At 58.0% G+C, this 22,534-nt stretch overlaps 1 protein-coding gene across 1 annotated transcript in view; it reads left to right on the forward strand.

Annotated features, from left to right (window-relative positions):
* Nucleotides 1-525: 525 nt before the first annotated feature.
* The window catches only part of VSTM2L (V-set and transmembrane domain containing 2 like), a 39,264-nt gene continuing 17,255 nt past the window's right edge, over nucleotides 526-22,534 (forward strand). Inside the window, exon 1 of the mRNA XM_044986110.1 lies at nucleotides 526-745. Coding sequence (XP_044842045.1) covers nucleotides 655-745 — 91 coding nt within the window. The 5' untranslated portion in view covers nucleotides 526-654. The remainder of the gene's footprint in view (nucleotides 746-22,534) is intronic.

Genomic DNA, 22,534 nt, shown 5'->3' on the forward strand with positions numbered 1-22,534 from the left:
ACGCGTGGCCGGGGCGCCCCCCGGTGTGTGTCCCTGGGCTGGGGCCGCGCTGCTGCACCGCCGGTTCGCTCCCCGCAGTCCCGGCCCGGGGAGGCTCCCGGGCGGGCGCTGAGGTCGGGTCCCGAGAGGTTCCCAGGACCCCCGCGGCGCCCCCGGCCCTTCCCGCGCGGCGCGGCGCCCGGGGCAGGGAGGGGGCGGGCGGGGGGGCGCTGTCCGCGGTGCTGCTCCGCGGGGGCGGAGTGGGGGCTGGAGACGCGCAAGGGGCCCCTGGCCCGGCCGGTGCACGGCGCAGCGCGGGGGCTCCGCACCCCGAGCCCCCCCGGGCAGGCAGCGCGGGGGGGTAAATCCGGACCCCCCCCCGGGCAGGCAGCGCCCCCCGCCCCCTCCCCGGTGCCTCGGAGCCCCCGGCCCGGCCCGGCCAATGAGACCCTGGGAAAAACTTTGATGCTAAATCAAGCGCTCGGATCCCTCCGCCGGCGGGGGGAGGCTCTGGGTGAGCCGCGGCGCCGCCACCGAGCGCGGAGCCTTCCGCGGCAGGGAAGAGTCCCGCAGTCTCCGGCAGCAGCGCGGGAGCAGCGCGGCACCGCGCCCCGGCGGCTCTGCGGAGGGGCCCGAGCCCATGTGAGCCGGGCAGGCGGACGGAGCCCGAGCACCATGGGGGCCCTGGGCCTGACCCTGGGGATCCTCCACTACCTGGGGCTCTACCTCCAGCTGGGCGCCCCGGCGCGGGCCCCCGCGGCCAACGGTGAGCCGGGGCCGGGCAGAGACCGGGCAGGGACCGGGGCCGGGCTGGGACCGGGCAGGGACCGGGACCGGGACCGGGCAGGGGCTGGGGCAGGGCTGGGACCGGACAGGGGCAGAGACCGGGCAGGGGCTGGGGCAGGGGCTGGGACCGGACAGGACAGGGGTGGGGACCGGGCAGGGACCGGGCAGGGGCTGGGGCCGGGCTGGGACCGGGCAGGGACCGGGCAGGGATGGGGACCGGGCAGGGGTTGGGGCAGGGACCGGGCAGGGGCTGGGACCGGGCTGGGACCGGGCAGGGGTGGGGACCGGGCAGGGCGGAGGCCAGGCGGGGGCAGCCTCCGGGGGCAGCGCGGGGCTTTGGAAACTTCTCCCCCCGGGGCGGGGGCGCTGAGTCCGGCCGGTTGGGCGAGCCGGGGCTCGCGGGGCTGCGAAGCGAGCTCGGGGCGCAGCCAGCCGGGCAGGGGGCTGCTGCGGAGCCGTGTGCGGGGCGCGGCCGGAGGTCCCGCTCCTCCCCTGCGTGCTGCGCCCCCGGCCCCGGCCGCCCGGCCCGGCCCGGCCCGGGCCCCCCCCCGGCGCCGTTCCGTGGCGCGGGGCAGCAGCGAGCGGAGCGGGTCCGCCTGTCCCGGGCTGGGCAGGGGCCGGGCGGAGCCCCGCCGGAGGCAGGCGGAGCTCCCGGGGAGCCCCGCTGTGGGTCAGGAGCAGCCGAGCGAGCCCGGAGAGACCCGGGTCCGGGACCGCCGGCGCGGGAGCTCGCGGGAGCCCCTGATCTGCCAGGAGTTTAGCGAGGAAAAGTTCGTGACCGGTCTCCGGGGCTCAGCTGCTGCCGCTTTGCAGCGCCCCCGGGGGGTCCGATGATCAGTGTCGCCTTGGCCACCTGGCCCCGTGTGTTCACACAGCCACGAGCCACGGCGAGCGCCCTCCCCGCTCCCCTGCCTGCCCTCGCTCCAGCTTCATCCGGATTCCCAAGCAGAGCAACCCCTGGCCTGGTTCCAGGAGCCGGAGCTGGAGCCTGGGGGAGCCCTTCTCGTGCACGGCTCCACCGTTAGGGTCTGGCTCCCATGAGAACTTCCCTCACCGGAGGAGGCGGGAAGGAGACACTCGCCTCTGGGTTCTCCTCCCTGTTGGAGCCAGGGCGCTGGATGTGTGTTACATCCCTCGCCCTTCTCTGGGGAAGACCAGGAGCTCACGGATCCGGCCACGGCAGGTGATGGTAGCCTGGTCTGTTAGCCTGGGTTAGTTATGGGAACCTCCATCAGAACCGGGAGCCCCCAGAGCGAAAGCCGGTCCCTGCGCTGAGGCGCTTCCAGTCTATGTAAGAGCCAGGTTCCATGCCTGCCTGGCGCTCAGGACCGGCTTGCTGCGCGGTGTATTGTTGCCGTGCCCTGCAGTCTAACAGGGATGAACAGCAATGGGTTGTCATGCGTCAGGACTAACCTGTCATTTGTGCTAGTGCCTGGGAAACCAGGTGCATTTCCTGGGGTTCTGACCTTCCCTGGCTGCTGTGGGAAGGGGGTGCTAGAGACAGAGATCTGCCTCCATTAGCTCCCACAGAAATTCAGCAATAGACAACTAAGCACTGAAATGGTTGCTGTAAAGAAAAAAGATCTGAGTGGGTGAGTGCATTTAGGAGCCTCGTTACAGGGCTTTGTACCATGGGCAGTTCCGCAGCAACTCACTTAATCACAATAGAAACCTTTATTAAGGATCCTGAAATGCAGTGAATAAGTGGGTCATGTATAATAAGCCATTTGTGTTCAGCAGGTGAATACCAATTTGATAAAAGCTGTGTGTGCTGCAAGCCTGGATAAATTGCTGTTTAGCAGATTGGAGATTGATCATTTCATTAGTCACTGGTACCACTTTCGCCAAGCAGCGGGAGAGGAGGGGAGAACAGAGCCCTGGAAGCCTCCCTGGAGTGAACAAGTGATCGGCAGGGCAGGGCAGGGCAGGGCTGGAACCGGGCATCAAGCAATTCAGGGGGCACGTCAGACTGGTTACTCCAGAAAACAACACCCTGGTGTGCTTTGTCCTAATTCCGGGCCTGATCCTCCACATGCCTGTTGACTTTGGCGGGTGCAAGCCGGGGCCATGTAGCCTCTTGGATTGAGAGGAATGGCTTCTGAGAAGTGCATCCGCCTCTGACCTAAGTGGAAGCACAAGAGGCTTTTGGAGGAGGGACCAGCAGCCTGAGTGCCCCTGTCTGCAGCTGAGAGTTTGCACCAGAACATGTGCTCTAGGGGATGCAATATTTTAATCCTGTCCCCAAAGGCATCAGCTGGGCGTTGGAATGAAAATGCACCATGCGCTCAGCAGGCTTCCGAGAGGTTTGTTATGAATGGTCTGTGACTGCAGCTCCTAGGTGTTACAGTAATACACACAATATGTCTTCCTTTACGGGGGTATGTGGGTACCTTAGTCCCCCCATCCTCCTCTGCATTGCAAGCCTGAGCAATGTGATCCCAGCCCACCTGGCTGAAAGAGGCTGTTCGGACCAAATCTCTTTCAAACTCCCTCTCCGTGCCCTCACCACAAAGGGTTTGCTTTGAGCTAGTTGTGCTCTGCCCCCCGAGCAGGGAGCCGCTACTGCATTGTACGTCCCTGTCACTCCTCCACAACCAGCACTGCCTCGCTCTTCCTCGGGCTACTTCCTTCAATTATTCATGCCCCCCGTTGCAGACAGTGTGCGCACGCTGGGCTGGTGCCATTGGTTTTCAAACGTGGGTTAGTCCCAGTCTGTCTGTGTGCACGGAGCCGAGAAGGAAAAGAGCCAGCTGGTAAACAGTGTGCGTTCCAGAGCAGGAGAATCCAGCCTTCTTCTTTGCATCAGCTGCAAATGTGAGTGTCTTACATCAATGAGCCAGTTAGTTTAATGGCTGAAGGATTAAGGGAGCTGTGCCCTGATTCCCCACGGTGCTGCCCTTCTCCTTTGTCGCACACACCAATGATTATTCTAGCAATTACTTTCAGAAACACTCTGCATTCTTCGGGATTTTTTTCAAGCTTCCTGGAGGGAATTCTCCATCCGATGTGTTTTTCCTGCTGCTTCTCATGCAGTCGTTCAAGACAATTACTTCTGACATCCCTTCCCCATCAAATGTCGGTGCTTATCTTTCCCTGGAAGAAGGCTGACATATGATGGGCAAGACAGTGGGAATTATCACATTAGGACAATGACAGCTAATTGTCATTTAAAAATTCTCCACGAACCAGGCAGCAAATCACCTAGAGCAATGGGTGCCGTTCCCAAGAATCTGGGAATCATGAGGCAGAAAGGGCTGGGACCTTGATTTAACCAGGAGCTTGAAACTCCCTGCTTCCTTCTGCATTGTCTCGGTAGTGCTCCTCTTTCAGGTTGGTGTGGTTTGGGTGGTGACTGGGGCAGGCGGCTCTCTCACTCTGGCCTAGTCCAGGTTCTCTCCGGTCACATCCCTGGGGGTGGAAGAACCTTTGCTGCTGCTGTTTGGTGCAGCCTCTCCCTGAGCCTGGATAATGTGCCCCTTTCCAAACCCAGACCACAGCCACCTCCTCTGGCTTGAATTTGGCCTTCACCGAAGTTCTAGTTTTTATCTTCCTCTCCCGTTCCCAGCAGCCCTTGGGTAATGCTCTGTGCTGTGCAGCACGCGGAGGCGAAGGTTGTGATAATGGTCCTTGGTCACTGGACTCACTAGGGCAGAATAGACTAGGCCAGTGGTTTCTGGTCCTTCCTTTCATGCTGACTTAGTTCTGGTCCTTCCTGGACAGGCACGTGCCCCCTCAGCCAGCTGCACGGACTGACATAGGATGGCACGTGTTGTTTCCTTTCCCATCACCAGGCTTCTTGGAGCGCCTAGTGACACTGAATGTGGCCAGGTCCTGGGGACAGGACGCAGCAGGAACTGGCAGAACCAGAGGAGCCACGAGCAGCGCTCTCTCAAGTGGCTGTTGATGCCTTGTTTATTTTGGGTGCCCAGCTTGAGATGACGTGGCCCTGGCTTTCTTCCCCCACCACTCCGCTGGGAATAATGTGGAGCTGCAGGTGCTCAACCTCCATGAAAACCAGGCCATGGTGTCTCCAGCTGAGCTTCCAAATCTGAGGCAGCTTCTGGCGCTTTGGCTGGAGGAGTCTTGCCAGGAGCCCCTCAAGAGTCACTGGTAGAGTTTTCAGAACAGCCCCAGGAGTCCTGGTGCCCCGTTTTCTGCTCTAACTGCTTCTCCTCTGTTCTTTCTGGAAGCAAACGGTGGGAGAGACGGGAGTGTGACCCCAAACTAATTCACAGTCAGGCTGCTGGGTGTCTCTTTCCTTGAAGTGTCACCTCTTGGGAGTGGCCTGAAACGGGGGACAGGGACGATTTCTGCCATGCATTCCTTCCCTTGCAATGGTGAAGCCTCCCATGGGGACAAGAGGCCTTTTCCTCTGTGTGGGAACAGTGAACTGTTAGAAATACACACCAGTTCGGGGTAATTCCAGCTCCCTGGCAAGGTAAGCTCTGGCCCTGGTCAAAATCCCCACGTTAGTTGCATTTTTTTGGTTTTGTGTAACATATCACAAGATCCTCCCCTTGCTGTATCAGTGGGAGTTTTGCCATTGACTGTGATGGGAGCAGGATTCGGCCCTATGTTAGTAAGGCATTTGGGGAGCTTTCTGGGTGTAAGGTGTGCTCCACAGCTGAGATTCTGTGGTTTTCTCTGGGGGCTTAGTGCTGATTTCAAGATTTGCTCTGTGTGTGTGTGTGTGTGTGTGTGTGTGTAGCCTTACACATCATGCTATTAATGAAGCGAGTGACTTACAGATCACTGAGCAAGGACTTCTGCACAGGGACAAAGGAGAAAGATACCTTCTGTTTAAGCATCTGTATCTGGTCGCTTTCGGAGCTGAATCGCCTTTGCCACTCTCACAGCTGTTGGTGCCCCGTCAGCTCACGCCTGTGACATAGGAAGTCATGGTGCTATGTTTGAGCATCAGGCTTTGGTGCTGTGATGCATTCTTGATGACCTAGCATCAGCGTTCCCCGGAAGCAGGCTCATTAAAAACAGATTCATTCCGAGATTCTCAGGGCAGACAGCACCATTGTGATAATCTAGTGTGCCCTGCACAATGCTGGCCAGAGAACCTCGCCCAGCCGTTTAGGAGAGAGCACGGGCACAACATGCTGAGTGTATGTGGAGAAACGGCCCTAGTTCAGATACCCTGGGTGCATTCTGGCATCAGAACTGCACTCAGCCCTGACCCCACTTCCATCCCTTGGTCCGTGGAGAGAGGCATGAAGCAGGAGCGAGCAGCGTCTGCGCAGGCTAGAGGGTTAATTGAAATTCACAGCAGAAATGGGGATGCATTGCTTTAAATGTGCGGTACCCCCCTCTGCACACACACACACACACCTGCCTGAGCGCCCTGGCTCGTCCTTTTGCTCGTTACTGCCCTGTGGTTTATGCTAGCGATGGCCTGGCACCCAGCCCGCGAGGTGTCTGCCCCCAGGAAGCGGAGGCCATCTCTAGCCAGAGAGAAGGGAGTCCAAGGCCTGGTTCCCATGGCAGAGCCGTAGGAGGCATGTGGCTCACTGTGTGCTGTATCTACTCCTTTTGCAGCCCCCCGGGGTTCACAGACACAGCGCTGGGAGCGTTGGCTGTGGAATCAGTCCTGCTCCTCAGGACGTCAAGGCAGTTTTGCCATCGGCATTAATGGGAGTCGGAGCAGGGGCTCTGAGACCAGCTCCTGGGAGTGATGAGTGGTCGCCTCTGCCCCGGCCACACTGGGGCTGCAGGTGAACACAGCTCGTCAGGATCAGGCTCGCTGTGCACAGACGGGAGCAGGGGAGTGGCAGCGACAAACTCATGGGATTCCCACTGTCAGAGTTTGGTATGTGCCCGGTAGCTTCAGGGGTACTTTGAAGAATATCGAGGGGGGGGGGAGAAAAGGGGGCTGGGCGCAGAACCTGAGCCATGTAATAATGAATTTATCATGCGCCTTTGAGCACCTGGCCTCTGCTTGCTGATGCTCCCCCGAGCTGCCAGCTAATGGCTCCAGCCCAGGAGAAGCTGCAAATCACCAGTTTTAAAAAAAAATAAATCCGGCTGCCAGACAGATGTTTCCTCCGCCCTCCAAACATGGCAATTCTCCCCCAGTGTTACCCAGGTTATGGGGCAAGATACAGGCCTGGGCCACTGGGCATGAGATTGTCCCAGCTTTAGATTGATAAGATGGGTGCTTGGGGGGATAGGGGTTGCTTGAGGGGGATTCGGGGTGGGTTAATTTAAAATACAAGTGCTACAATTTGAGGCATGTTGAGAGCTGGTGCGTGACTGTACATCACCGTCTATGTAACATCCCATCAGGCTGTCAGGAGGTGATGGGAGAAGAAAGCTCCACTGGGTCTGCAGAACTAGCTGTTTGCTTGTGGTGGTTTAAACCCCAGCTCCCCCTACGATGGCACACAACTCACAAGCCCGGTGGGTGCCAGGCGTTGGCTTCCAGGTCTCTGGTGAGAAGCGTGGCACGTCATGACACAGCTGTGCGGTCCATGCTGCAGTACAGCTGCTGTGATGTAGGGTTGTCTCGCGCGCTAGGGAGTGTGCGGTGAATCAGGATTGGCTCAGGTGTCTCCAGCGCAGCAGCAGCTGATTGGGCCTGGCAGAGCTGACGGCCGAGGGGAAGAGCAATGAGGTTTGTACGCTGGGTAAGGGCTTGTCTACGGACTGAGAAGTGTGGGGAGAAATCCCCCATCGGGAGTTTGGGGATGGCCCTGGAGGGAGCTCCAGGCTCCTTACCAGCTCCTGCCTTGACTCCAGCACTCCTGCGCCATGCCAGGGAGAGCAGACCCAAGGAGCCGGTTCTCCAATGAAACACCCAGGACTCTCCATGGCGCAGTCCGGTCCCAGCCTCTCTCCCCCACTCGCGTTCTGTCTCCTTCCAGCACTCCGGGCTGGGAGCGGCAGAGGCTCCTCTCGCGGGCCTGGCGAGCTCAGTGGCGCAGGCTGGAAGTGATCTGCACCGGGGTGGGGGAGAGGAGAAATTTGACCAGCCAGGACTTGGAACAGATGGGTGAAGTCAGAGGGGCTAGCGACTGTGGTTAGTTTTAACTAGACGGGCCCTGGCAATTCCTGCAGGCTGCTCACGTGATGGTACTGGGTGTGTGTGCGAGTAACGTGTAAACACGCACACACACGTGCGTGCACACACTGCTGTGGAAGCCAGAGCCCCTGACCCCTCTCTGCAGAGAAGCTCTGGCGCTCCTCCTGCATGTGAGGGACGCGAGCTTCTCCCCAGCCCTGGGCATGGGCCAGAGGGGCGAAGGGGCTGAACTGCGAGGTGATGGCATCAGGCCTTGGCTGGCCATGAGGCAGGGCTGGGGAGGTGTCCCAGGACTACTGGGAAGTTGTAAATTAAAGCAGGCGCCTTCCAGGGGTAGATCCCAGGTAGACATTTTCCAAAGGGCTGAAGTGGTGAAGTAGCCTAAACCCCACTGATTTCTGGGAGACCCAGGCCTCCGAGTGCCCCAGTCACTTTCCCAACCGGGACGTAGGCTCCCAACTCTCTAGGCAGGGTGGGCGATTTTACCCTAGGTGCTTGCTCAGCCCTCAGCCGCGTGAGCTGCCTCCCGACCACGTCCGGCTGCGTGCGCTGGCTCACACATAGCATTGCCGGGAAACTTGGTCCTAAACACCTGGCCCTAACTCTGCCCTCGTTTGGCCCCTGCCACCCCAGCAGCAGGCAGAACACGGCCGCTCTGGGACGCAGGCCCGGGGGAAGGTGGGGCCGGCCGGGAGCAGTGCTCATTGAGCTATTGATGGGCCAGCACCTGGTCAATGGTACCGCCCAGCCACAGCAGGCTTCCCAGGGTGCATTCGCATGGCCCTTGGTGGTGCTGGCTGGCTGGGAGGTATAATTAAATTGCAGAATCCCAGCTTTGCTTCCTAACCCCAGCTGGGAGGAGGCTCAGCCATTGTGGGACTGAGCCGTTTGCTCCTGGCTGGTGTGACGTGGCTGCGGAGCCCGGGACGGGGAATAGCTTCGTGTACAAGTGAGGCTGAGCTGGCAATTAGTTCTATGAGCACCTTGACTCACTGAACCATAATAAACTGTGAATTATGACAAGGAGTTCTGTGAAAGGAAAGAATAAGCCACCTTCAATCACAGCCCAGCACATAATGACAGAGATCAGCGGTACAGAATGGACGGAGAAATTAGAGAACTACTGATACAAAGTCCCGCTCCACCTTTCTTTGTGTCTCCCCGCTCTTCCTCTCCCTTCCTGGGAGCAGCCTGCCTGCCTCCCTGGCTCCCTCCCCTTCCTTTCCAGATACCTTTCCTGCCTCTGCGTCTCCAGCTCTGTCTACACGTGATTCCTTCGTGGGTCCTGCTAATGACACGCTCAAGGATGTCAGCCTTGAACCTTCTCTCTGAGTGGCCAGGCACCTGCCTTGTGCTTTTCCCTGCAAACCCGTCAGTGGCGCTGCCTGTGCTGCGGGAGTCAAAGGCCCGTTCGTTTCATTCAAGCCCCCTGTTGTTAGGGCGGGTGGCAGGTGCTCTGTGCCGCATGTTGCCATCAGCCGCCTGAGCCAGGGAGCAGCTTTTATCATCCCAACGTGGACAAATACAATTCCCCAGCTCCAGGGCTGGTTGTAAGTTCTCACTGCAAGTGCAAGCGACCAGAGCTCAGAGGCCTTAGTGTCAGGCTCAGCTTTGTTGTTATTTAGCCTGCAAAGAGCCTGTCTCGTGATCCTTTTTCTTCTCCAAATTCCCACTGACTCCTGTAGGGCCAGGATTTCACCCCTGATATTCACAAGTGCTGAGCACCTGCAGCTCCATGTCCATCTGTACGACTTGCAGGGACTCAGCACCGCTGGAGAGCTGACCCCGAGCCTACGTAGTGGGCACTGGCGGCTTTGGGCATTTCAGAAAACAGCCACACGGATCTGTGTAAAACACCCAGTTCCCTGTACAACCATCACACTTCCTCAGGGGTGGAGCCAAGTCACCATGCTACTGGTCCGCTCAGGAGGAGGTTTCCATTGCAAACTGGATACAGCTCCAGAGGAGAAGCTTTTGGCTCATGTACATGTAGCAAGATGCCTATGATTGACTAGAGTTAATAATGGTTCATTGGGGTAAATAATTCACAGGCAAGCTAAAGCTCTAACGAAGTAATTAATATGCCTTTTGCAAATGTCCAATACAGAAGCGCTGAGCCACCAGCAGGATGGGCACAGGCACAGGCTAAGCGATGGGCACACACTGGAATCCCCAGTTCATGGTGCGCAGGCCAGCACGCTGCTGTCCGATGTCACAGACCCGGCCTGGGTTGAAGCCGAGCACTGAGAATTGAAAGATCTCCAGCGGGAGGCCCCTGCTCTCCCATTGCAGGGTATGAGTAGCTCAGGCTAATGTGGAGGGGATTCCAGGGAAGGGCACAGATGGGGCAGGGCCCTGGTTCTGTCTTCAGAAGCCACCCACTCCCCACAAAGCTTGTTCTCAGTAATACAGACAAAGCCATTTGATTGCTCCGTGCACTAGCGAGCCTCTGTGCATCTCTGAGCATTGGCTCCTCTGCTCTCCCCCATTAGAAACAAACAGATTGCGCCTGCCGTGTGCTTCTCTGTCCGAGCCGGACTGGCCACCGGCTGCCTGGGGAGCCGTGTTGATCTCGGCAACAAGGCTAGCTGCTCCCACCCCAGGCTCCGGAGAGGGAAGAGGCAGAGGAGACAGTGAACTGGATTTGTTTCCAGCTCAGCACGTTGAATCTCTGCCCCCAGTTGATCTGTTGCAAATGCCAAGTGGGCAGGAATCAGAGCCGGTTCCAGCCAGGCCGGGACGCCTTGATCGGGAGAGTTTTTCTGTAGACCTGGGCCTGGCTGCGGGGTTTATTGTTAGGGTGAAAAGAGGCTGTGTCTGCACAGTGGTGAGTTTGGTGATTTCAGGCAAGGCCCTGGCATTGCAGGGGCTCACCTGTCTCTTGGATCATCCCCTCTCTGCAGATGCTGGTGGACTCCAGTTATCGCTGATTAAACCCACCTGTGTTGGCTGAAATCAGCCGCCCGGCTGCGCAGCAGCTCTGCCCGTCTGCTGCTGAAGTCCTGCACGCGCTGCTCCCTCCGCCCTGCTGCTGCGCTTGGCTTTTGTTCGGCACCATCCTCCCCAGCCTCTTGCTCCTGGGATTTCCAGTATCCCTCACGCCCTGGCGTCCCCGCTCCCTTGGCTTGGATCGTGGCAGACTGTGCCCCTGGATGGGTTAGTATTAGGGCCGTGTCGATAGTTTTCTCCCTCCCTGGGCCTGCTTGCAGGACCCCTGTGAGTAGGAGGCCCCCCAGTAAGAATCTCCTCCCCATCCCCCGGAGCCTGTCCAGCTGTATGGTATGAAATCCCACTGGGGAAGCTGCTCAACGAGCACAATCCTGCAAGTGCCAGAGTGGTTTTTCCCCCTTAAGTCTCCCTAGGTTTGTAATTCGCCTGCTGTCCCCGTCGATGTCCCTGCAGCAGCTGAGAATGCTCCTTCCTCTGCTGCGGCATCCCAGCCACTGCCTTCCGCTCCGTGCACGAGGAAGGGGTGGGGGGCTGGGAGTCCCTGTCTCTCACCCACTCGCCCCCCGGGGACTGAAGCCCCCAGGCAGGGGGGGTTGTATCTTTCTGCTTGGGTCCATTAGCGATAAACCTGCCTAGTGGACCTGAGTCCATCTGTTTACAAGTCTATGGAACAAACCCCCCACCTTGAGCTCTCCAAGTATCGCCCCGTCCCTCTTTTGTCTCTGAGCTCATTGACCCTGCTGTTCACTGGCACTGTCTGGGGTTCCTCTCCGGCCTGGTTTCCGCCGCTCGCACTCCACTGGGGCCGCTCTCCCCAGAGTCCTTTTCCTAGCCAAATCGCAGAGCCAGTGCTGGACCCACATACCCGCCTGTCAGCTGCCTTCAATGCCATTGGCCAGGCGCTTCTTGCAATCTGGTGCTCTTCTGGCTTCCCTGGCTCTGTCCTCTCTCTAATCGCTCCTTCAGCAGATCCTCCTCTTCCCCCTCCAGCTGTCAGAGGGGCTCCACAGGGCTCGGTCTTCGGTCCTCTCCTCGTCTCCCATTTGCACCTTCTCTCTGGGTGATCTCATCCACAAACACAACTTCAGCGACCATCTCTCCACTGATGCTCCATAGACCTACCTCTGTACTCCAGACCTGTCACCTTCTGTCCCTCTAAACCAGAGCTCCCAATCTTCCGCCGCAAAGCCCTGCCTGCTGCCTCTTTTCTCCACTGTCCTGCCTGTCACTCAGACTTCTCGCTAGGGCGGCAGGCTGTGTCTAAGCCTTGCTGGCTCTTCCTGCATACTGGCTCTCAGGAACGCCCCTCCCCATCCCTCCACACAGTTACATGCTCTCCTCGTCTTGTGTCACAATCACTGGGCATGTTTCTCTCTGGCCTTGGCACATGCAGTCTTGCCCTGCTCGTCTCCTTTCAGATTGCTGCTGCAACGATCATGTTCCTCACCCGTCACCCCTCTCTCTGCATCCCTCCACTGCTCCCCTTCTCTGCTGTACTGAACATAAGCTGCCCCCGCCCCCCTCGCTGGTCACAGTGTGAGAAGGCAGCTGGCTGAGAACGCCTGCCATCATAGACCTCACCCAGCATGGGCCCTAGGAGTCTTCTGGAGCTGGAACTGTATCTTCTGAGGTGCCACCGCTGCAAAATGGTATCCAGAGAAGGAGGCTACACCTTGCTGCATTTTCTCAAGTATCTAGGGAGTCCAGGCACCAGATGGGAGGTTAATTTGTGAAATGTGATGCTTCCAGAAGGGTTGTTAATGATGAGAAGGAATGTTATTTAATGCATGAAAAACTTCTAGGCCCAAATTGTTAGAAAAGGACACATGTGGCTGTGGCAAATGCAGGCGCTGTGAGCGGCTGGGTGTTCATCTGCACAAGCATTTACTGCAGTTGCGACTAGAGCCATACAACTTTTGTTCTGTGAATAGTAAATTCACTGAAAAATACGCTTTCCGGGCACTGAAACTTGGTGCATTCAGGCAGAATTGGGTGAATAGTTTTGGCTGAAAAAACCTGACCACCAGAGGTTTGGAACTGTGGCTTTGATTTGCTGTTCCAGGCATTTTATTCCCCTGAACATTTTTTTTTTTCATTTCATGGTGGGGAAAAAAAAATTCAGCGTTGGTTTGAACCGAACGGACTGTCTTTGGATTTGTCAGTTTGTCACCCAGCTGAAACAACCGGGCTCAGCAATAATTGTACCAACTGCATCCACCCTGCCAGGGCCACTTGGCTGTTGGGGGAGGGGTTCCCGCTGGCCTCCTGTGGCTGATAATGGCCACTTGGAAAAGTCCTTTGCCTTCTAGGAAGCTCCAGTAGAAGCCTGGCCTCTGTTCGTTCCTCTGACGCACGCCCAGGAGCAGCTTGCGTTCTGTTTCAGTTTCGCCTGCTTGTCGCTTTGCTCCGGAGTGCAGGGGATTGACCTGACTTTGAGCGTAGGGTGCACGCGACTTACAGGTTTGAACGTGTAAATTAGGGCCTCACACTTGGTGGCGAGATCGTCCCTCCCCCAGCTGGGAGGCTGAATGTGAGCGCTGGTTCGGTCTGTGTGTGTAGGGCTGTCAGTGGCCAGCGGGCCGATGTCACATGCGTATTGCCTCCTGCAATGACCGAGAGGCTCCTTTGTAGAGCTCAGCATTGTCTTTACCTCCTGGACTAAACACTGAGACAGCGCCTGGAACAGCCATTGGGTGTCGGTACTTTCAGGAGGATTTCGCTCTGCCTTCTCTCCAGGGTATCCCACCGGTGGGAGGGACAATAGGTGACATGCAGGCACAGCACTTCAGGAAGCTGCAAACCCACCCTGCCCTCTCCCCTGGCTGCACTTATGCTGTGAGCTGAAAACCTGACCGGGAAAGCAGTGCTGAGAGAGAATGTGCCGGAGAGCGGCCCCTGGCACTGCCGGCTTAACGAGCTCTGCTAATGAGCCTCGAGATATTTGAGCCTCTTGGCGCTATTAGAGCCCTTGGAGTTTGTGTATTGGCACATAGCGAGGAGCCTCTGCCACGGGCCGGGCTGCCAGGCCAGGAGAGGCCCTGTTTGTTTCCTGCAGGAGAGACAATTACCGGGCACCAGCACAAGTTCGTTATTCACTTTCCGTCCGCTCCTCACCTGGTAGAGCAGCTAGGTGACGATGGCAAAGTCCTTTAGTTATGAGACTGTCCTGCCCTGGGCTGCTTCAGCCTGTGCTTTGTCAGCTTGGCAAAGGCAGGGCGCAAACGTCGCCCGAGCCATTGCGACAAGCCGAGGAGCCCGCGGCTGGTGCCCCAGCTGGTCCAGCGGGGATCTCGTTATCTCCAAAGGATGCTCTGTTATGCAGCCTGCCGCGGCTGTCACAGAGGAGCTGGCGTAGGGACTGGAAGCCGTCTCTGCTCTGGTAACCCCGTAATCACAATATTGGGTCCCCAGGCCTGCACACGTCTGGCAGCCCCAGGGGGCTGCTCCTGCTGATTGTTTAGGAGAAGAGCTCTGCCCACTCCCACACAGGGCGGCCGTGTGCCCAGCGCGTCGCAGAGCACAGGGCAGGCTCTGAGCTGTCGCCCGCCTGCGTCCTGGGAGCAGCTCCACGTTTACTCCTGTGCCGCTGAGAGCAGAACGGGGCCCACTGCTGCTGTGAGCTGGGTCCCCGGCCCAGTTCTGGCCGAGAGCCTGGCCTGGTCTCTGTGTCCCTCCTGCTCCCCCTTGAGCCCTCAGCAAGGGAGAGCTGGTGTCAGGTCCTTGTGCTCACCTGGAGTCCGGTCTAGCGGAGAGGCAAACCTGGCCTGGATTGCAGATCGCCCCAGGAACAGCCTGGGGGGCAGCCCCTGCAGGGAGAAGTGTGGCTAAGCACCTCCCAGCAAAGTGCGGGGCGGTTGGGCACGCCCTCCCTTTCTCCCCGGGGGGTCTCCTTCTGAGCGCCCGGCTGCGCTGAGCGACCCCGGTGGGTTGGTCTGTGCTGCCCTCCCCTGCCGGGACTCGGGCTGCGCGGCGGTGGGGAGATAGCGAGGCGACCAGTATATCTCAGGGTTATGACAGCCCCAGGCTGTCCCAGCAGGCGTTTTCAATTCCGTTTATCTGTGTTTCCCCATTGAGTTCATTTTATTTCCCCTGATTTTTGTTTCCTGGGAGATTTATCGATCCTGGTTTCCTCGGTTTATGACAGGCAGAGGCTATAAACCATCGGAGCACCGAGCCCGTTAAAGTCACTCTCTCCTTTGCCTGCTGGCTAAGAGAAGGCAGCACCAATGTCGGGCGGGAGAGCAAGGCGCAAAGGGACCAGGGCTCCAGAGCCAGCAGGCTGGGGCAGCTGCAGCGTGCTGGGCACTTCCAGATGTTGTCAGGGAAGGGCGTACGGCTCAGCATTTCTGGAGCACTTTGCAATGTCCGTGCACCATCCTCACCCGACGGGCCCGCCGAGCTCCTCAGGGAGAGCAGCCTTCCCCTCTCTGCCCCGTGGAGAGCAGGGGTAAGGGACCTGCTCCTGCCTGTGACCCTCCTTGTGAATGGGGCTACTCACAAGAGGAGGAGTGTAGCCCAAGGCTGCAGTGCGAGCTGGGGTTAGAGCACTGAGGTTCTGGCTCCCGCCACAAGCCAAGCCTGTGGATGCACAACCCCACGAGTCGAACATAGAAACCTTGGCCAGTAACTCCATCGGCTGTAAGGAACGGCACAAGTGTGGCCAGAGAGGGTCAGACCAAGGGTCCATCTAGCCCAGTATCCTCTGTTCCGACAGTGGCCAGTGCCAGGTGCCCCAGAGGGAATGAACAGACCAGGGAATCATCAAGTGATCCATCCCCTGTCGCCCATTCCCAGCTTCTGGCAGTCAGGGCAGCTGGAGCGTAACAGCCGGTTCTGCTTGTTGGTGACTGGCCCCTAGAGGGAGACAGTCGCACAGGCAAAGCCTCTACAGACTCATGCGGGACGGGAGCATTGGCCTGCATGGGTATCCCACTGAAAGTTTCCTTTTCTGCTCTGCCCTGGGCACAGGAGTCGGAGTCTGAGAAGGCAGGACCCTGCCATGTCTGTCCTCGGAAAACCTGCTCAGGCTGGAGTGAGCGCTCTGAGCAGCTACGGAGAATATGTGGGAGGAAACCAGGGAACTGTCGGTCTCAAACTATCAGTAGTTTTTAGGCCGGGGTGTCCAGCCCTTGTCTCCGCCTCTGGCCTGCCACTAGTGGCAGCACCGTTTGGAGAGTACATCGGCACCTGCCGTTTGTTACACTGCAGATGTTGTAGCTCCACTCTCTTAATAAATTTGCTTTCTCCATCTCTCTGTGAACACTTGTGCGATCAGTTTTCACCAGGCCAAATAGTCCTGGAAAATGAATTTTGTGCACAGACTTTTGTGGAAACTGAATTTTAGATTCACATGCACAAGTACTTGCACCTGGTCCTTGTGTAGGAGTGGCACAGGTTGGTCCCTGCTGAGCAGCACTGGAGTGAGCTGTTGATCCCAGGGGCAGGAAGCAAAGGCTTCGGGGGCTTTCCTATGAAGTGCTCCTGCTTTTCTCTCTCCTGCACCTTGCACTGTGTTTTTGGAGTGCTGGTCGGCACAGCAGGTTCAGTGCAGCCTGGAAGGGCTGTTGGAGAAAGAGTCCGCGCTGAATTGCTACAAAAGGCCCTCGCAGTCGTCCTGATCGTCTCCTCCGAAGGCTGCGCCACTATCAATCTTTCCTAGGATTTCCCTCCAGGGGGACCCCAAACTGTTTATCACTTTCCTGGGCCTTTCTCCAGCTCTTTGCCAGGTGCCAACTTCGCTGAAACCGACACCAATCAGAGGCAGTAACATCATAACCCTCATTAAATCAATTCTTTATTTTACCTCTGATAGCAGCTGCGTGATGTGATGTTCCTGCCCTTTGCTTCCTCGTCTACCACTTTGTGTAACTGGAACACTCCATGCGGTTCTTTTAGTTTACGTGTGTGTGTGTGTGTGTGTGTGTGTAGAATGCTGCAATCCATATTCACAAATGTTTGACTTTAAGGAGTTTGAGCTTGTGCCCTGTTCTGTTTCATGTTCCATGAACGTTGGAGCTTTTCATCTGAGGACCAGCTGTGCCATTCAGTGCAGACCCCTCTGCTCCCGTGTGAACGAGGGCCTTTGCACATGAATACAGGAAGTCACGAGCCACCCTTTGGGTTGGAAGTACTTGCACAATCAGTAGCAACCCCGTGTAATTTAACTGACCAGTCACACTGCAGATATCAGTCAGTTTATGACAGTCTGCAGGCAGAAATACATCTGAAGCTGGAATCGAACCGGCCAGGAGACGCATGCTCCCTAACAGGAGAGAGGGCCGAGTTTGTGAAATTGGTCAGTTGCTTCCTGGGAATAGTCAATCCTAATCCAGTGTCCTTGTGGTGTTCTGTATTTCCCATTGCGTTTCCGAGACACCCGTCCCTTCCAGTACCTACGTGGTCCATCTCCAGACCTGGGCCTGTGGGTGAAGCTCGTGCACACTCTGAATTAGAAGAGCAGAATCCTTCCTTGTCTGCGTCGGCTCATATATCTGTGGGCAGCTCGTCCACTGCTGGCAGGGTGGGACGGAGCCCTTGCCAGGCGTAGGGTTTGCAAGGGCACCTCTGCAGCCCGAGAGGCCGTGGCTTCTGTTATAGGAAGATCTATTTAGCGTCTTCCAATATTGCCGAAAGGTTAAATAGCAACTAATAGTTAAAAAGGCTCCAGTGAAATGTTCCTCTGAAAGGCAGGGATTGCAACCTCTGTGACTGATCCCGACCCCAAGCCCCCCTAGATTTTTTGGGGGGCAGCATGGGACTCTTGAATAGATGGATCCTTTGGACACAGCCTATTTTTATTTATTTTGTTCACCCCAAGAACTGCCCCCCAACTACCCCGCTAACCAAGGGGGACTTTAACCTACTGAGAACCATCTCCATTTTATACCACCGTCAGCAGAAGCCCTTATAGAACATGGCATCTGAATCCCAACTGCTTGCATTTGGTCTTGCAACACCACTGCAGTTTTTGAAGTGCTACTCTCTGCTGGTTGTACCTCCTGGGGATTGCAGTTCCACACTCTCTGCCCGCACCGGTTCCCAGTGAGGGTGGCTAGATAAAATATCACCTCTGTCACTGAGCCTTCGTCCCAAATTCCTCTCTCTGTCCATCACCTTATCACTCCTCTAACATCCGTGCTATTGCGCAGCCTTTCTTTCACTCACAGTGTCTCACTGTCCATCTATCAGCCAGACTAGCGCGCTCCGTCAGTCTCAAACGGAAAAGTCTTGATGTGCTGGGAGTTGGGTGGAGCGTCACTCCCCAGTGTTCTGCAAAGGGTAGAGCAGAGAAGCCCTGGGAGGGAAGACTGCATCCAGCCCACGCCTTTGGTGCCAGTTTCTTTGCAGTGGATTTTGTGTCATTGGGATGGGATACACAGGGGTGCTCTGGATGGGTCTGCGTGAAAGATGATTATCTCTAGCTGTTAGTAGAGTTTAGACTCAGACTTTGCTTTTAAATGTAATTTGACAAATGGCCTTTTTCAAATGGAAAGTATTAAAAATGTGAATTTCTCATTTCTGGAGTCCCCTTTGTGCCGGGCCTGGGCTCCTGCTCTTCTGAAATAGCGCCAGTTCTAGCAAAAAGCAATTCCAGAAAGAAGGCAACATGATTTCCAACCCGGCTGGTCTCTTGTGGAGTCTGTAATGAAATGTGAGAATTAGTGCAGTTAGTCAAGGCTTATGAGCAGTTTGGATTCCTCTGGCTATTTAGCTGTTAGCCATTTCCCTGAGCCGTCTGAGCAATAACACTGAATTTAAAGGGACCTACAGTTACTCTTGCTTTGCTTCCTTTGTTTATGCACCAGTGACATTTGTGATGCCAGCAGAGTTCTGAGGCGGGTGTTTGGTGAATTACTTGCTGTTGCAATGCCGATGCGGGGAGGGCACCAGGAAATATGGCAGCTCTTTGAGATTTTTCTAAAAGGACGGCTAGTGAGTTAGGTCCATGCTTTGCGAGCACTGCACGTGCAAACAACGCAGGCACAGCTTTGCACACACCGGGACTGCAGCTGAACACGTACACTTGATAGTTGTGTGAGCAAATGGCTCAGTGCCGTTGTTGGTGTGTTTACTGTACTTACCACGTTAGCTGTCTGTGGAAAGGAGCTGGCAGTGGGAGATGCGCATTTGCATGCACGCAAATCAGAGTGTAACATCAGTAACCGCACGGGGGTTTGGGTGTGAACAACAGCTGTGAGCTGGCCAGGGGGCCCTATTCTAGGTAGTGAGCCTCTGCCACCCACTGCGGGGACGCTGCCTGCTGTGACGTTCGGCCCCGGGACGCACTGCGCTTTCCCCAGACATTAGGCCACATCCTGCTCGTGTGACAATAGTAATTTTCATGGCAACGAGCTTAGGATCTAATGAGCAGAGACGCCTGCCTGGGTTCCAAGAACGGGGAGTAGGCGGCTATGGAGACGTGCTGGCAGGTAGCTGGTTGCTGGCAGGGGGGTGACTGGCCCCTGCCCGATGCGGCGGGGGGGCTGCATTTAGGAGCTGGGGTGCTCTCAGGTGTATGGCAGAGAAGAGCAGCAGAGGCCCAACTGTCTGACACCCTCCCCCACTCCCCACATATGCATGGAACACCCCATAGCCCCACTCCCTGTTCGCTGCTCTCCCCTCTCTTCCTCCCTTTGTCATTCCTGCGTCTCCTCCCTCCCTCTCACACACACACACACACACACACACTCGCCCACTCTTGTTCTGGGGCCTGGGAACAGCTGCCTCCCCTGCGCTGCTCTCGGGGGCTGTTGGCCGATGGCGCTTTGCAGCCTGGAAGCGTGGGGGGGGTGCCGTGCCCAGGGCCGGATGGTGCCCGTGGAACCAGCTCGACTGGCCCTGCAGCTGAGAGGAGATGGGGGCACGAGACAAACCCCCCAGTGTGTGTGGGGAGGATGGAGGAGATGAGCACAGATGAGAGCCAGACGGGGCAGAAAGGTGGGCGGCTGAGAGAGAGGCAGTGGGGCTGAGACAGGGAGACTGGACTAGCCAGGTGTGGGGGTGGGAGGAAGCCGGGGGCACGGGGGGGGGGGTGGGGAGGAGCAGAGAATGAAGGGCTGGGGCAAGCAGGGCTGCAGTGGCGGAGGGGGAGGAACTCCCCTGTTCTTCCCGTCAGCGATTATTTACTGCCCATTTCACTCTTCGGTGCCTTTTGATGGACGAGCTCTTAGGAGTTTCCAGCTGGCCGGTCACTCCCGTTTAGCCTCCCCTCCCTGGGCCTGTGGCTCAGGGCCCAGCTGCAGCCAGCACTGTGCGGGTGGGGTGGGGGAGATGGTAGCCAGTAGCCGGGATTTTCTCCTGGGGGGAGGTGCCTTCTGCTGCGGGCATCAGGGCCGACCAGCTGGGAAGGTTTTCAAGGAGCCTTCGCAGCTGTTCAGAGCGGCGGTGCTGCGAGCGTGTCCCGGTAGCTGGAGGGACGGTCGGGGAGCTGCTGGGCTGAGCAGAGGGCCTGTCCATACTGGCCGTCGGACTAGCGAGGCTGGAGTGTGGGCAGCAGACGTGCGCGCTCTCGGCTGCAGCCGCATCGGGCGTCGCACGGCATTCAGCAGCCCCGTGAGAACAGCAGGTCTCTGCCTGCGTGTCATAAACGTGTCAGTCTGCTCCGTGCCCCCCAACAAGCAGGGGCCCCAGGCTCTGGCTGTGGGTGGGTGTCACAGGGCTCCCTCGCTGCTGCAGCGCCCCCTCCTGGCTGTGTCTGGGGAACCAGCGCTACTCTGGTCCGGCACCCCCCTTCCATCGTTCGCTTGCCCCAGACCCTCTGTCTGCAGCTCGGGGTCTCTCGCGTGCGGCGTGTCACAGCCCTCCCGCTGCGTCACTGTGGAGTGCCCCGTGCCGGGCTAGCCCAGGGCCTCTGGACCAGCTGTCCGGTTGGCATCTCCCACAATCCTGTGCCACTTCTGAGTGGCTGGCAGGGGAACCCAGCCCAGAGACCCTCAGCAGCAGCCAGGTTCTGTGCAATCTCCACTCTCGCTGCCGTTTCCCTGGGCTGCTTCCTACTCTGCCCCCCACAGGCTTTCTTCTCCCCCTTCTGGGTCAACCCTTGCCCCAGGGCCAGGATGCCAGCACTTCTCTCGCTGCTTTTCCCGCTCTAAACCCAGAGGGTGACTGCCGGCGTCCACACTGCTGCAGCCTTCCTGGCTTTACCCTCCAGCCAGCTGGGCTTTATCAGCCACTAGTCGTTGTCAGTCACGCCAGACGCTCCGCCCGGTCTGGTCAGTTGGCCCTACCTGCACCCCGTGCCCCCGTCAGAGCTGGGTGGGGTGAACACCCATCACAGTAGGGCTCCCTGCTGAGCAGAACGGTCACGGCCTAGTTGCCCAGCTTGGAGGAACCACTGCGGCCTGGGGAGGAAACTGAGCCATGTTGGATTTGGAAGCAGTCGAGGGGCCGGCGTGGCCCAGCCGCACCCTCCCTGCCCTCTGTGCACGGCAAGGCATCCATCGTCGGGGGCTGCGGGGATGGGGGAGGGGTGTCTCCATGGCCCCCTCCACCGGGGTTACGCCGGGTCATTTCACTGGGGGCTTCGCACGGACCCGGAACCAGCGCATCCCTTGGCCGCTGCTGCCCGCTCGGGTGGCGTTGGGCCTGGTCTCACTCCAACCCCCTCTCCCCCCGCCCGGGCCCAGCTGGCTATGTCATTGGTGGGGGAGGGGCTGCATGGCTTTCGGCTGGGAGAACCCACCATAAAGGAGGGGCGGCTCTGCCTCAGTTTCTGCTTCTCTCTGCTCTGGGTCACTTTGGCGGCGGGCGAGTAGTGCAGTGCTTGCTGTCTCCCCAGTCCCTCGAGTCGCCAGGCCGCTCCGGCGGGGGGCGTGAGGGCGCGCGTGTGAGAAACCCTGGCAGTGTAGTGCTGGGTCTCAGGCAGCCGCCGCGCTCGTGGCCTTCGCTCGCGGGTAGCACCAAAAGCCGGAGCAGCGACGGGGCCGGGGGGGCTGAGAGTTCCAGTCATCAAAGCAAATCACAGGACAAGCGCAGGGGAGAGGTGGCTGGTCTGGGGAAGCGTCCTATGAAATGTCTCCATCACCCTCACGTGATTCGGGGACGGATTGGTGCCAAATCGCTGGTTTTCCAGGCACCGAACCCAACCCTCCATGCTGCAGCGACCGGTGGTTGTATTGGCCTCCGCTCGCCTGAAAGCCGAGGAGGTCACAACCCTTGTTGAGCCTGGCCCAGGACAGGTTGGTACCAATCCCAGCATCCTGCTGACAGCCTGGGTTGCCTCCTTCTGATGGCAGCCTGCTCGCTGCCGATTGAGAACCAGCTGCTGGACTTGGCAGGACCTCAAGGGGAGCAGAAGGTCAGCTTTGCCGAGGGCTGCTCTCAGCCAGGCGGGGAGCGTGTTGCTGGAGCAGATATAACTGTCGCCTTTCCTTTGCTGGTACGTGTCGAGCGCGCCAGCCGTGCATGCCAGGACTCCGCCAGATGGCGGGGGCCCCTCGCAGCAAGATCCTCTTTGGTGTTTGCTTCCCCAGCCCGCTCTTTGTTGTCACAGAGGGACCCAGGATTAGAAGCAAATACAAATCCAGTCTAAACGCCTGGGCTTCTTGGCAGCAGAGGCCCTGCACATGTTGTAGCCTGGGCAGTCGCTACCTTCTGTGCTTCCAGCGCCTTTCTCGCAGGCTCATGTTAATAAGCTGCTTTACGGTCTTAAGCTTCTGAAACCACCGATTTTGTAACAGACGCAATAATGGGGGTCAGATTATTTCCTCTTCGTCCTTCTCCTCTCACCACTGCAGGCCCCATCAGCTCCCAAAGCCGAGACCAAGTCCTGTCCGCTCCGGGGAATCTCTGTGC

Source organism: Mauremys mutica, chromosome 13 (assembly GCF_020497125.1).
Source record: "Mauremys mutica isolate MM-2020 ecotype Southern chromosome 13, ASM2049712v1, whole genome shotgun sequence".
Classification (NCBI taxonomy): Eukaryota; Metazoa; Chordata; order Testudines; family Geoemydidae; genus Mauremys; species Mauremys mutica.